Genomic DNA, 13,148 nt, shown 5'->3' with positions numbered 1-13,148 from the left:
TGTTTATAGCAGCAGTGTCCACAATAGCCAAACTATGGAAAGAACCTAGATGTCCATCAACAGATGAATGGATAAAGGAGATGTGGTATATATCTACAATGGAATACTATGCAGCCATCAAAAGAAACAAAATCTTGCCATTTGCAATGACGTGGATGGAACTAGAGGGTATTATGCTGAGCGAAATGAGTCAATCGGAGAAAGACAACTATCATATGATCTCCCTGATATGAGGAAGTGGAGATGCAATGTGGGGGGCTTGGGGGGTAGGAAAAGAATAAATGAAACAAAATGGGATCAGGAGGGAGACAAACCATAAGAGACTCTTAATCTCATAAAACAAACTGAGGGTTGCCGGAGGGAAGGGGTAGGGAGAGAGTGGTGGGGTTATAGACATTGGGGAGGGTATGTGTTATGGTGAGTGCTGTGAAGTCTGTAAACCTGGTGATTCACAGACCTGTGCCCCTGGGGCTAATAATACATTATATGTTTATAAAAAAAATTCTAAAAATACCAAAAAAAAAAAGGAAAAAGTCATAGTGTAGATTGAAGATGACATATCCAAAATGCCAACCTTCATCTAGCTCATAAAAATAAAAATAATAATAAAATAGCTTTTCTTTTAGATAGTAGCATTAAGAATAAAAAGAAGAATAGAAAGTCGATTAAGGATTTAGTAAGGGACATGCTGATTCCGTGTATGGAGTGGACAAGAGAGGGAAGTGTCAGGAACAGCACTTGGGTTTTGAGCACTTTTTTTGAGCATGAGAAATGAAGGCATTCATGGAGTTAGGGGCAAGACTGTTTTGTTTTACTTTGCTTTGTTTGAGTGGAGTGTTGGAACTAGAAGACACAGCACTTAGTCCTGGCCTAATGGAATTTAACAAGTTCTTGGGAAGGCCAAATCTCCAAACCCTGTTGACTGTCTAGGTCTGGAGCTGAGGAGAGAGATCTTTGAGATCGGGACTTGTCAATCAGACAGAAGCTAGCTGGAACCAGAGAGGAAGAAGCTTGTACAAGAAGGAAGACAGTGGCTAAGGATAGAATCTTGGAAGAACATTGACAGTTGAGGGAGGGATACCTGGGTGGCTCAGTGGGTTAGGTGTCTGCCTTCAACTCAGGTCATGATCCCACGGTCCTGGGATCAAGCCCCGCATCGGGCTCCCTGCTCAGTGGGGAGCCTGCTTCTCCTTCTTCTTCTCCTTCTGCCTGCTGCTCCCCCTTTTTGTACTCTCTCTCTCTACCAAATAAATAAATAAAATCTTGACCAAGAAAAAAAAAAAAGTTAAGGGAAATGCAGAGGGTAAAGAATCCCAGAATGAGGCTCAGTTGGCTCCAGGAGCTGAGAGACATCTGGTAGAAGTGAGAGGAAAACAGGGGAAAGAGATGTTTTAGGGTATGTGTGGGGGAAGGGATAGACGTGATCATTCCTAAATTCTCATAAAGGGGCACTGGGTGGTGCAGTCAGTGAAGCATCTGACTCTTGGTTTTGGCTCAGGTCACAATCTCAATGTCCTGAGATTTGTACCCCCCACCCCCATGTGGGCTCCCTGCCCAGCAGGGAGTCTGCTTGGGTTTCTCTCTCCCTCACCCCTGCCCCTCCTCGCACTCACAACCTTCCTCTCTCTCTCTCAGATAAATAAATAAATCTTTAAATGCGCATACAGAAGGTGCCGGTGAGAAAGACGGGCTGAATATAGATGGAGAAGGGGTTCCTTCAGGAAAGAGAGCTGACAAAGGAGGATGTGTGGAAAGCCTAGGTATGGTCATAGATAAGCTTTTACATGGGGCAGTAGGAACTTGGCCTGATAGTTTTCTGCCATCTCTCCTCTCCCAAAGCTCTTTATATGTTTAAGTAAGTGGTTCTCAAAGTGTGATCTGGGGAACCTTGGGAGTCTCCAAGACCCTCCCATAACTGGGCGCTGGGACTTTCCAGAGGTTACATGTGCCATGATGTCTCCTTCTGATGGCTAAGGGAGTATGTGCTTACAGATTCTGTGCTTCTGAGAATAACCTAAGATAGGGGCACCTGGGTGGCTCAGTTGGTTGAGCCTCTGCCTTTGGCTCATGTCATCCCAGGTCCTGGGATCAGGTCTCGCATCAGGCTCCTTGGTCAGTGGGGAGCCTGCTTCTCCCTCTCACCCTCCCCCTTGCTTGTGCACTCTCGTTCTTACTTTCTCTCTCTCTCAAATAAATAAAATCTTTTTTAAAAAAGAATAAGTGATGGAGCAGGAAAAATTATTGTCATTAAATTCCAACCTATACTTAGGTATAAAATATATGATCGTTCAATATTATACAGGACGAAATGAGAATTATACCTAAAGCATGCCTGTGTGATTTTTTCAAGGACTAGCACTTGTGCAATTGTTTGAGCTAGCCACATCTTTCAGAGAACCCCATTTGTACTTGAATGAATGACTGAGAAACAACAGCATCTCCTAGATATTTTCCCAAAGATGAAGTGAGGCTTTCATTTGGAAAAAAAAAAAACACTGTTGTCTCAATAATAAAATTTGAGCTTTCAAAAAAACTTATATCTACTGCCATGAACTTGACAGCTTCTCAATACTAAAAGGCTTTTATGATGAGATGGTTGGCAATGTGAACAAATATATTATTTGATAATTCATGAAAGGGTCAACATTTAGAATATCTGCACGACTCAGTGAACCATTATTTTCCAAATGGTCAATGTATGATGTTATGAAATCATACATGGGTAAAAATATCTGTTCAAAATGCAAGACAGACCCATAGATTTTAATGTGTCAGAACTGGAAAGTTCTTTGATGGAATTTTAGATTTCAAATTGCAACTAACCTTTTAAAAAAAAACTACCACTTGCCAAGTTTCATTGTTGTATCAAAGAATAGCCACAATTATCTAAGAAAACTATACAAATACTCCTCCCTTTCCAGCTGCATATCTATATGAAGAAAAATTTTCTTCATAGCACAACAGACTAAAGAAATAGATAAGAGAATCCAGCCGTCTTCTCTTCAACCAACCATTAAAGAGATTTGCAAAAATGTAAAACAGTGGGACTGGTTTTTTTTTGTTTTGTAACATATGCTTAATTTTCACAAACATGGCATTTACATTGCTATTTGATGAAATTGTTCTAAGACGAAGTGATGAATAAATATTTTTCTCAGTCTCAATCTCTTATATAGAAAATATTGGCAGATAAAACCCATAGTTACTAAAAATCTTTTAGATATTTCAGAGTGTAAAAGGGTTTTATTTATTTTAAAAGATTTTATTTATTTATTTGGCAGAGAGAGATACAGTGAGAGAACATAAGCAGGGGTAGTGGGAGAGGGAAAAGCAGGCTTCCTGCGAAACAGGGAGCTCAATGTGGGGCTGGCAACAGGGAATACCAGGTGAATAGGTTTGTGCAGGACCCTGGGATCATGACCTGAGCCGAAGGCAGACACGTAATGACTGAGGCACCCAGGCGCCCTTGCAGAGTGGTTTTAACACCCAGTTGGAGGATCACTGGTTTAGGCCACAGAGAGGAGGGCTGGTGGTGGGGTGGAAGACTTAGGAGCATAATTAATGGTTTTAAAGAACTCCAGAAGATTAAAAAGCATAAAGCTCTGTTGGAGAGTTCTTATTGATTGGGGTTTGGTTAAGTGAGTTTTTAACCAGTTTAGTCAAGGGAGCAGGATGGTGCAGTAGAGTAAGATGAACCTGAATTTGAATTCCAGCTCAGGAAACCATGGGAAATCACCCAGACTCCCAGCCTCAGTTCTGGCATCTGTATGTGGGGATAATAGTATCTACCTTAGATGGGTTACTGTGAGGATAAAACTCACGGGAGTCTTTGCTACTTAAAGTGTGTTCCATGAACCAACAGGTGGTTAGCAACGCTGCACAACAGAGCCCTGGGTTATGATCTACGTTTTGATGAGATCCCCACCTAGCAGAACGCACCCAGCAGAACGCCTGCCTGCCACACATTTTAGCATTTATTATTCTTCAGCTGATAGATAACAACTATTTTGGTCTTTTGGGCTAAAGTAATTGGTTTGACTTGGAAAAACATATTTGGTCAGTTTATTTAGTCTCTTTTTCTTCATTTTTGACCTAAGTTATCCTTCAACTCATTTGAAAGATCGGTAACTTCCAGGCTTATGGTCTAGACTCTGGAGTGTCTCTGTCTCTCCTTTTAATTTATTTATTCACTCAACACATATCAGACACCCAGTACGCATTAGCGACTACGCACACCACTAAGGAAACTGTGGGCAAAAGGGACATGGTCGTCACGTCTGTGACACTCTTAGCCAAAAGAGACATGAAAATGAGCCAAAATGTGGCACGCATAGTTCTCAAGATGTAAAGCTCTGTGATTACCGGGCAATAGTGTACAGGTTTAAAAAAAAAAAAAAATCTACAGAGTAGTTTTTTCTTTACTTGGTTTTCTTAACTTCTCTTTTATTTCCTTTTTTTTTTCTTTCTCCCTCTTTCTCTTTTTTCCTCTTTTTTCTTTTCTTTTTTGCCCCAATTTGAAAATATTTGTTTACTAACTGACCCAACTACAAAAATAATCATGGTGAGTACCTTAGCTCATCCTTCTAATAAGTCTATTCATCTGGTCTTCCCCATTGCCAGCATCTCCTCCTTCTACAAGATGGGTGATGTTTTTCTTCATTCCCCCTTGTGGAGAAGAGCACCTGAAGGGCCATAAGAGGCTGTTTGCCTCTTTGACACTTTTCCCAACAGTATAGATCTCATGAATCCCATCCTCTGTGCAGATGATGCCATATTTACCAAGAGATGGAGTAATCAACGTGTTCTCTGTCAGGACAATTCTCTTCTTGTTGATTTTGCTTTAACCATGCATGTGGATCAATTCATGCACTGACTTCAGGGCTGCGTCCCCTCATGCTCTATATGGCTCACAATCCTTAGCATGTTAACTGAAGCCTTGGTGAAACTAACAAAGGGCCATTGATGATCTGGCAAAGGGGAAGAAGCTTCAACACCTTTTGAACCTCTTGGCTTGGACCCGATGATAAATGCCAGTTTGGGTTCCACAGGTACGCAGCAGTCGCCATCTTTTTGTGCCATCCTACCCATTCAAATCTCAGTTCCGAGAATTTGCCTATATTCCTTGTGGTAATGCTTAGCTTTTTCTTTTCTTTTTTAAGATTTTATTTGTTTATTTGACATAGAGAGAGCCTGAGAGAGCATGAGCAGGGGGAAGAGCAGAGGGAGAGGGAGAGGCAGACTCCCCACTGAGCAGGGAGTCTGAGGTGGGGTTGATCCCAGGACCCAAGGACCATGACCCCAGCTGAAGGCAGATGCTAACCCGACTGAGCCCCCAAGTGCCCCAGTGCTTAGCTTTTTCATAGATAAGCTCCCTCCTTGCCTTTCAAAGCCTCTTTAGGACCAACTTCCTTCTCAAATGCTTGATCTTTCACTCCACGAAAGGGACAGTAGGAACCTTCTTTTTCTTCTCTCCTGCACTCTCCCTGATGCCACCTGGAAAAGAAAAAGGTGTCTCTCTCTTTTTCACTCACACAAACTCTACCCCCAATGTGGGGCTCTAACTCACAACCCAGAGATCAAGAGTTGCATGCTGTACTGACGGCACCAGCCAAGCGTCCCATTAACTTTTCTTAATTTAGAAAAAAAAATTGTCATAGAACGCTTCTTGCTTTGAAGTCTACATTGTATTATAATATTGCTTACCACAACTTTTCTTCATTTGGCTGTAATTTTGACCATTGCTGGATTTTAACTGTTCTAGGTTATTTTTCCAATTTATTTACATTAAAAATACTTTTAATTGAGATTTTAAAAAACACACATAAAATCTTATATCTTAGTCATATGCCATTCAGCAATGTTAGCCATATTCACGTTGCTGCATGACAGATCTCTAGGACTTTTTCATCTTGTGAGACTGAAACTCTGTGCCCATGGCACAACTCTATCTGTGATAAGGCCCCCTTATCCCAGGCCTTGGCAACCACAATTCTACTTTCTGTTTCTATTAATTTGCTTGCGTTAGATACCTAACGTAAGTGGAATCATATAGTACTTGTCTTTTTCTTGTTAGCTTATTTCACTAGCATAATGTCCTCAAGGCTCATTCATGTTGAGCATGTGACAAGATTTCTTTCCGTAAAGCCGAATAATAATCCATTGTGTGTATATGCCACATTTTCTTTATTCATTTGGATTGCAGAAGCTATTGTGAAGAACGTGAATGATGTGAATGGGACTACCTCTCGGCTATTGTGAACAATGCTGCAATGAACATGAACGTGCCTCGGAAGGACTTTGACTCCGAGTGTAGACACTAATCCATCCCCATGCCTGAAAATAGTTCTTGACGGTAAGTAAGAAATGTGGGCTTGGGCGAGCAGGGAGGGAAAAGCGAGCGGCTTCTGCCCAGGATCTCATCTCTGGATGTCCAGGCAGCAGCCGGGGCAGGGCGGGGGGCGGGGAGGGAACCGCCTGAATCACTCAAAGAGTTTCTTGTCTAAATTTTGTACGCCTACCATGTACAGAATGCCGTGCTAGGTACTTTCATATGTGTTGAGGAGGAAATGTGGAGGGTTTCCTGGATGAAGACAATTATGACAATGAAGATTTTTTTTTTTCGAGTTCCCAGGATCATGTCTAAACAATAATGAAAATAGTGATTACCCGTGTCAGAGACAGGCCCAACACGGGAGGATATCAGAATCTGGTAGAGAGGCCTTTTGTTTTTTAGAAAGAGAATTACACTGAGAATAGCAAAATTCAAACTTTAAATATGGTACAAACCACTGAAATTTAAGCTGAGCAACTTCTTCCCACCCTCACTGTTGGGGCATGGGTTCGGATAATAAAGAAATGCAGGTCTCTGTGGCTAAGAGACCAAACTCTTAAAGCATACAGAAACCCTTACCAGTATTCTACCTGACGTTCTTTATCCCTAAGTTGCTGGTTAAATGAATTGTTTCTGTTGAAAGCTTGTCTTTAAAGAAATTTAGTTTCACTTGGGCAATCCAGAGTCTGTGTCTGGGCTCCCAAGTCATGGCTATAGATGACATTCCTAAGAAAATTAGTTTATACACAAAAGTCAGGAGCAACTCTGAGCTTCCCTGGGGACCAGGAATTATAAAAACCTTCAAGGAGGGAAAGGGAAAGCATTATAAGATTGAACTGCCTTTCACTGAGTTCTTTCAGTGCATCATTTCAGTCCTTAGAAAAAAGGAGAAGGATTACCGCAGACTCAAGTTGTTGGTACCATGTTACTGGAGCTACTTTACTTGTCACCATAGCAATTATGGTTATTTATGGTACAGGCAAGGAGAAAAAGCACTGGCCCGAGAGTTAGAGATGGGTTCTTGTTCCAGCTTGGCCACTAAGCAGCTGGGGGGGCCTTAGATATGTGCCATCCCCTCTTGGATATCAGCTTACCTTCTATAAATTCCAGTAGCACGCGGACTAGAAGCTCCAACCCTTTCAGCTAAGACACTCTGTAAATTAATGAGATCACTTGACTACTGTGTCCATTCTACTTTTTATTTGGCATTTGTTCATTTGGTACATATATACATATATAAAAATCTGTACAAGGTAAAAATACAAAATAAGTATTTCTTTATAAGTTATGCAATTAAACAGCTACATTTTTAAAGTATAAAACCCATTGCAAAAAAAAAGAAAGTCTAATCAGTACTTTATAGTCATTCACAATAACATTGGTATAAAATATCCATACAGCACATGTGTACAAAATAGTGTACAGTTCATAAAAGCTGTGCAAAGACAGCAAAGTTCAGTAAAAAAAAAAAATCAAAATCAAAGAGGCTTGAGGGTTCTCTCTCTGCTCACATCATGCCCAGTGCTCAAGAGCCTTTCAGGTCAGTGAAATCTCCCCAGAAATAATAAAAGGGCACAAGGTAGAGTGCTTGGTGCATATACTATGGATACAGAAATTTTAAAGAAAAAGCTTTAAAACATGCATACAGAAATAGAGATGGACTTTTCCCTCAACAACTCACTTCTTTGCCCAGAGAGCATTGGGGATATGACAGAAAAGACTCGTTATTTATGCTGTGACTTAGACCGGAAGGAGTCTGTGTGCGTGTGTGTACAGATTTGGCTGGGTAGGTGACCCTCCAACCTAAGATAGGGAGGTGGAGGCATCTAGGAAGTCAGAGGTCTTGGAGTCATATGCCTGGGATGTTGTGACTCCTAACTTCGTTTCCTTTGCCATTAAGAGTTTTGCTGAAGACCTGCAGAGCCTGGCTCACTGCTAAACCCAGGCTATTGTTGTGAATACCCCCACTGTGTTTAAAATAGCTTGCAGTAAGCAAGATAGGAGCTCTGGTGGAAAAGTTTAAGGCTGGGACCAAGACCCAAGTTTCACTTATGTGGAAAGAGCTGTTGGGAGGTGGGGGGGGGGGGCGCCATTTTGGGCAATGGAAGGGGCTGGGGCGCCCCTGATGAGGTGACGGTTCTGCAAAGGGGAGCCACAGCGTCTGGGCAACCGGAACTAAGCGGACACGCAGACGGAATCCCGCCTCTTCAATTTCAAAGCACTTCTAAACAGTACCCAGGCCTCGGGGAGGGCTTCTAAGACACGGTGATCTCCTCTTCGCCCTCCTCATCCTCCTCGGAATCGGAGAAGTCCGAAGGCTTGCCGGGGCTGCTCGAGTGCGCGGGCGAGGCCGGCAGCGGCCCTTCCAGCCGCGGGTCCCGCAGGTGCCGAGGGTCGGGGGACGCGTGATAGACTAGGCGGTGGCGGGGGCTGCCCCGGCCCTCGTCTTCCTCTTCGTCCTCCCCCGGGCCCTTCTGGCCAACATCGCTGAGGTCTGGGTGCGGATTGAGTTTGGTGGGAAGAGTCTGCTCTCGGCAGCCCCCGCTAGACAGGAGCTCGCGCTCCTTGGAGTTCCGCCACTTCATGCGTCGGTTCTGGAACCAGATTTTCACCTGGGGCGGGGTGGGGTGGGGTCGGGGAGAGGGAGTGGGGGACAAGCAGAGGTTAGCGCAGGCCCTTCACACCAAGGCCCGGGGGGAGGGGCGCCGGCGGGACCGCCTGGGAGGGTAGGAGGCTCTGTCCTTACTCTCCTTGCCCGCTGCCCACGCCCTGACTTGGATTCAGGTGGCTCAAGGCACTCACCCTACCCTCACTCCCTCTTCAGCTCCTCTCTGCTCTAACCCCATCCTCTGACCTCTGACCCTGATGTCCGCGGGGGGTGGGGGGCGCTGAGCCAGGCGTGGAGCGAAGAGACCCGGAGAGAAGCGGGTTGTCCCGACGAGCCTCAAGGAAGCTGGTGGGCGCACGCATTCCCTCTCTAGACCTTACTTTCCCCATCCGAACAATGGGACCGAATTGGTCTCAGAGAACCCTCCCAGTTGTATCAAGGCTGGGGGAGGGGTGAAGCGTAGGGGCTGGGGGCTGGGAGGAGACCGCTCTCACTTGTGAGTCTTTCAAGCCCAACTTGGCCGCCAGCTTCTTGCGGTCGGGCTTGCTGATGTACTTCTGCTTCTGGAACATCTTCTCCAGCGCCTTGCGCTGCACGTCGGAGAACACGGCTCGACGCAGCATGCCCCGGCGAGGCTTGCCGCGGGCCGCCAGCGGCCAGGAGAAGGTCCCCGGGATGGGCACGACGCTAGAGGACGCTGCGGAGGGGTGGGAGTGAGGGGTTGCGAGTGAGTGGGCGGCGTCCCGCCGGGGCAGTAGCGTCTGCCCCTCTCTAGGGGCCTCCCTCGGTTTTTCTCTCTGATCCCTTCATCTCTTTAAAGCCCCTCTTTTTCTCCTCTTGGAGAATAGAGCAGGAACCTACAAACCTGCGAGAGTGAAAGGCGCTTTCCGCCCAAATAACTTTCCCTTTCAACCAAGCAAACCCGGATTAGGTAAAACCACGGAAACACAGAAAACAGCCCCTACAATAGCCTGTTTCATTTTTACATTCAACGGTCTCAGGGAACGGTCTCAAGGGGGCAAACCTGCGTGTATCAGCTAAACTAACAACAGAAAAACATAAATTACAAAAATAAAGATAAAATATACAGAGGATGCCACTGGGTTTCCCCCTTAAGCTTTTTATCACCTTGGTGGCTTTTGTATTCTTTAGATGAAAATGAGGTACTTTACTGATTTGACAGAAGAAAATCCGCTTTGGATTTTTTTTTTTTTGAAAAATCCAATCAGCATTCATCTTTTTCATATTAATCTTTCCTCCCCTCCCCCACAAACGTAAAGAATTCGGCCCGAATACATGAAAAGTGGCAGCTAATTAGCACATTGACCGCTCCCCAATGGGTATTGGCATGATAAAAAGGGGGAGAGTTTTGCTTTAAGGGAGGGGAAAAAAAAAAGAAACAGAGACTCTAATGAAGCGTGAATGGTAATTGTGTAGTAATGAACTAACAGAAAAAGACTGAGGACAAGCAGCGAAAGCCATATATTACTAGGACAAAAGAGATTTACACTTTCAAACTAAACACAACTGCAGGCCAAGACCATTGGGAGAATACTGATGGCAGAGGCTTCTCTTCCCGGAATCATTTTCATTAAATGGACATGAAAAGCTATTTATAAAGCCCGGGTTGTTTTTGTTAGAGCATTGAGATGAGGGAGAAAGGGAGCAAATTCCATTATCAGCAGCAGCATGAATGGTGGCGGGGGGCTGTTGGTGAATTCTCTCTCCCCCTTTTAAAAATCAATTGCATGTTTCTTTCGCTGATATTTGGGAGTGTTGTCGTGGTTTTACCCATCCCCCACCGTCCATGCCCAGTCTCTCTTCTCTTTACAGGCTCTCCTCTGTCTTCTGAGTCTCCAGCAGTTGCAGAGTTTTGAGCTATAGTTTGAGTCACAACTAGGTTTGCAGGATGAAAACCTCCCATAAACTGTGTTAAGGTGTTTCTCCTTTAGACTGGGACCCAACTGCAGGCTTCCCTCAGACTTCTTATGTTACAAGCTCAAAATTTTTAAAAAGATAAGGCGGTGGGGGAAGGGTCTGAGAAGAGGTTGGGAAATCAGGTTGGAAATAGGTTGGGGTTGTGGGAGGATCTAGTCCCCCTCCCCCTGGGCGACCCCAGGCATCCCACACAAGAGGGCACCCCATGTGGTCTTGTGAAAAGCCCCAAGCCCTGAATGAGTCTTAAAGAGAAATTAGCCCCGGCTGGTAGGTGTCTCTCGGCGGCGTGGAGGGGCGAAGGCCGATCTGTGTGTGGCTGCCGGAGGAGCTGACCAATTGGTCATGGTGCTGAAACCTTTGTGGGGAATCGTGGCCAAGTGCACTGACTCTGTGGGAAAACGGCGGCGTGAAGGGATGCCAACAGCTCCTCGCCGGGAAGGGAACCGCCTCAAATTGGGACCATGACAATTCCTGCTAATTTGTAGAGCAGGGAATTGGTGCAAAGTGTCAGCAGTCACTGCTTGTGCTAAATAGGGCATCAAATTGGCGCGACGGATTCGTGAATGTTGTACGCCTCGCAACCTCTGAACCAGAGCATAACCCCGAGGGGTGGACAGAGAAATATGGCTTCGGAGCAGGGAGCGAGGGGGACGGCAGGGAAGGGGGATGAGACCTACCTGGGAAATAAGAAGATCTGATGAAAGGCTGGAAGGAGCCTTCGAAGTAGGGAAAAGCGAAAGTCTTGGGAGGAACGCTCTGGAGCAAGGCGGGGGATGTTTCTGGCAGAGAATAAAGGAAGAATGAAAAGGAGGGAGACAGGGAATTTGATTAAGTACTTGATTATTGTACAGAACATTGAATACATGATATCATTAATCCTTCGACTGGCTTCAAAGGCATTTTCCTCGGTGTTTTGACAGAGTAAAAGAAATCTTTCCCTAACATTGTGCCATCTGTGGATATCCTTCCGCCCTCTCCATCCCCCTGCCCCCACGCGACCCGCCACCTCAGAATCCGCCCGTCCCCAGTCTCATCCTGAGCACTAGAGAGATATGTAGTATTGGGGAGAGGAAGAAAAGAATTGCAGGTCCATAATACTAGCTAACCTAGTAAATACATTGTCTGGGATTTTAAAAACTGGCTTCCAGAAGTTCGAGGGTAGAAACACAGACGCCTAGGGGCGTGCGCTCTCTCCGACTGCAGGTGCTCAAGTTCATTATGAGGGTGGGGCGAACCTGGAGCTTTTCTTCCTGGGAATTGGCTGGACTTAAGTCTCACAGTGCGCGACGTGAGGCTTCGGGGATCTTGCGTAAGTATGTGCGTTGATGCGTGAGTGGGTGCCTGCTGCACCGGAAACCGGGGCCAGAAGTACTCGCACCTTGACCCGCCCTCAGGGTTTTGCGCTCACTTACCTGTTCTGGGCGCCGAGGAGAGGATGGCGTTCACCCCAAACTTCAGAAACGTGGGCTCGCTGGCAGGTGAGGCGGCCGTCTGAGGTGAACCGTCTGGTCGACTGCCTGGACTCGGGGAGCCCAGGTCTGAGGTCCCGGTGTCCGTGAGAGTCGTGGGGACCCCCTGCCTAGGGGGCGACATGCTGGCGGTGGGTAAGCTGCGGGGCAGGTAAGCGGGAGGCCGGCTGATGCGAATCAGATCCTCCACCAGGAAGCTGGAGTGGCCAGAAAATGCCGACTGCAGGGACTGGGGCAGCGTTAAGGTGGGCGTGGGGCGCAGGAGGCTGGGGTACCCGGCGGGGGGTGCGAGGAGGCCTGGGAACATCATGTTAGGCGCGGGGCGGGCGGAATAACCCTTCTTCCAGCGGCCGGAGGGTAAAAGCCTCTCTTCCCGCCCCTCCCGCCCCCGCAGTGCCCTCTCTCTTGGGCAAACGTCTCCAAGTAACGATCCCACTTGGGCGTCTGCGAGTCCTCCGTGGTCCTCCCGTCGAGGTGATGGTTTTATAGTTGGCCCGCCCGTTAAAGCGCTTTGAAAAGTGACAGCTCTGACAATGAAGTTCAACAAAGTTCTCCACTCGAGCTTCATTCGCCGGAGGCTCTGGGCGCTCTGATTGGCGCAGGGGTGCAATTTATGATTGGATTAGTCTTCATAAGCATGGCCCGCACAATGGGCCGGCAACAAAGGCTGGCGCGCATCAATTCTGCATATCGACCGCCTCTTTGCAATACAGTGCGCCCCCAAAGCTCTCCCCGGGAGTTTTTGTTCCGAAGCAACACCCGGGCTAATTAAATGCCTATTTAGAAGTTTCAGATGACATCT

General features: G+C 46.2%; 1 protein-coding gene and 1 pseudogene across 1 annotated transcript; both read right to left on the bottom strand.

The window, feature by feature from the left end:
* Nucleotides 1-4,570: 4,570 nt before the first annotated feature.
* LOC111149936 lies at nt 4,571-7,040 on the bottom strand (annotated as a pseudogene).
* Nucleotides 7,041-8,586: 1,546 nt separating this feature from the next.
* LOC111149393 (developing brain homeobox 1) lies at nt 8,587-12,656 on the bottom strand. Its single transcript, XM_022506414.1, has 4 exons — nt 12,290-12,656; nt 11,555-11,656; nt 9,434-9,636; nt 8,587-8,943 (listed from the first exon to the last, which is right to left on the bottom strand). Exons 1-4 carry the CDS (start codon nt 12,654-12,656, stop codon nt 8,587-8,589), a joined length of 1,029 nt encoding a protein of 342 aa, XP_022362122.1.
* Nucleotides 12,657-13,148: the final 492 nt, after the last annotated feature.

Source organism: Enhydra lutris, unplaced genomic scaffold, assembly GCF_002288905.1.
Source record: "Enhydra lutris kenyoni isolate GAN:26980312 unplaced genomic scaffold, ASM228890v2 scaffoldscaffold22, whole genome shotgun sequence".
Classification (NCBI taxonomy): domain Eukaryota; kingdom Metazoa; phylum Chordata; class Mammalia; order Carnivora; family Mustelidae; genus Enhydra; species Enhydra lutris.
This window is presented reverse-complemented; position numbering and strand designations above follow the sequence as displayed.

What these genes read in the sequence shown, in the direction of transcription:
- LOC111149393 (XM_022506414.1), bottom strand. Translation starts at nt 12,656, where the DNA reads ATGATGTTCCCAGGCCTCCTCGCACCCCCCGCCGGGTACCCCAGCCTC. An exon ending in CTCCTCGGCGCCCAGAACAG is followed by an intron (nt 11,657 to 12,289) that starts GTAAGTGAGCGC and finishes ATTCTCTGCCAG; the next exon opens with AAACATCCCCCGCCTTGCTC. An exon ending in TGGGCTTGAAAGACTCACAA is followed by an intron (nt 8,944 to 9,433) that starts GTGAGAGCGGTC and finishes ACCCCGCCCCAG; the next exon opens with GTGAAAATCTGGTTCCAGAA.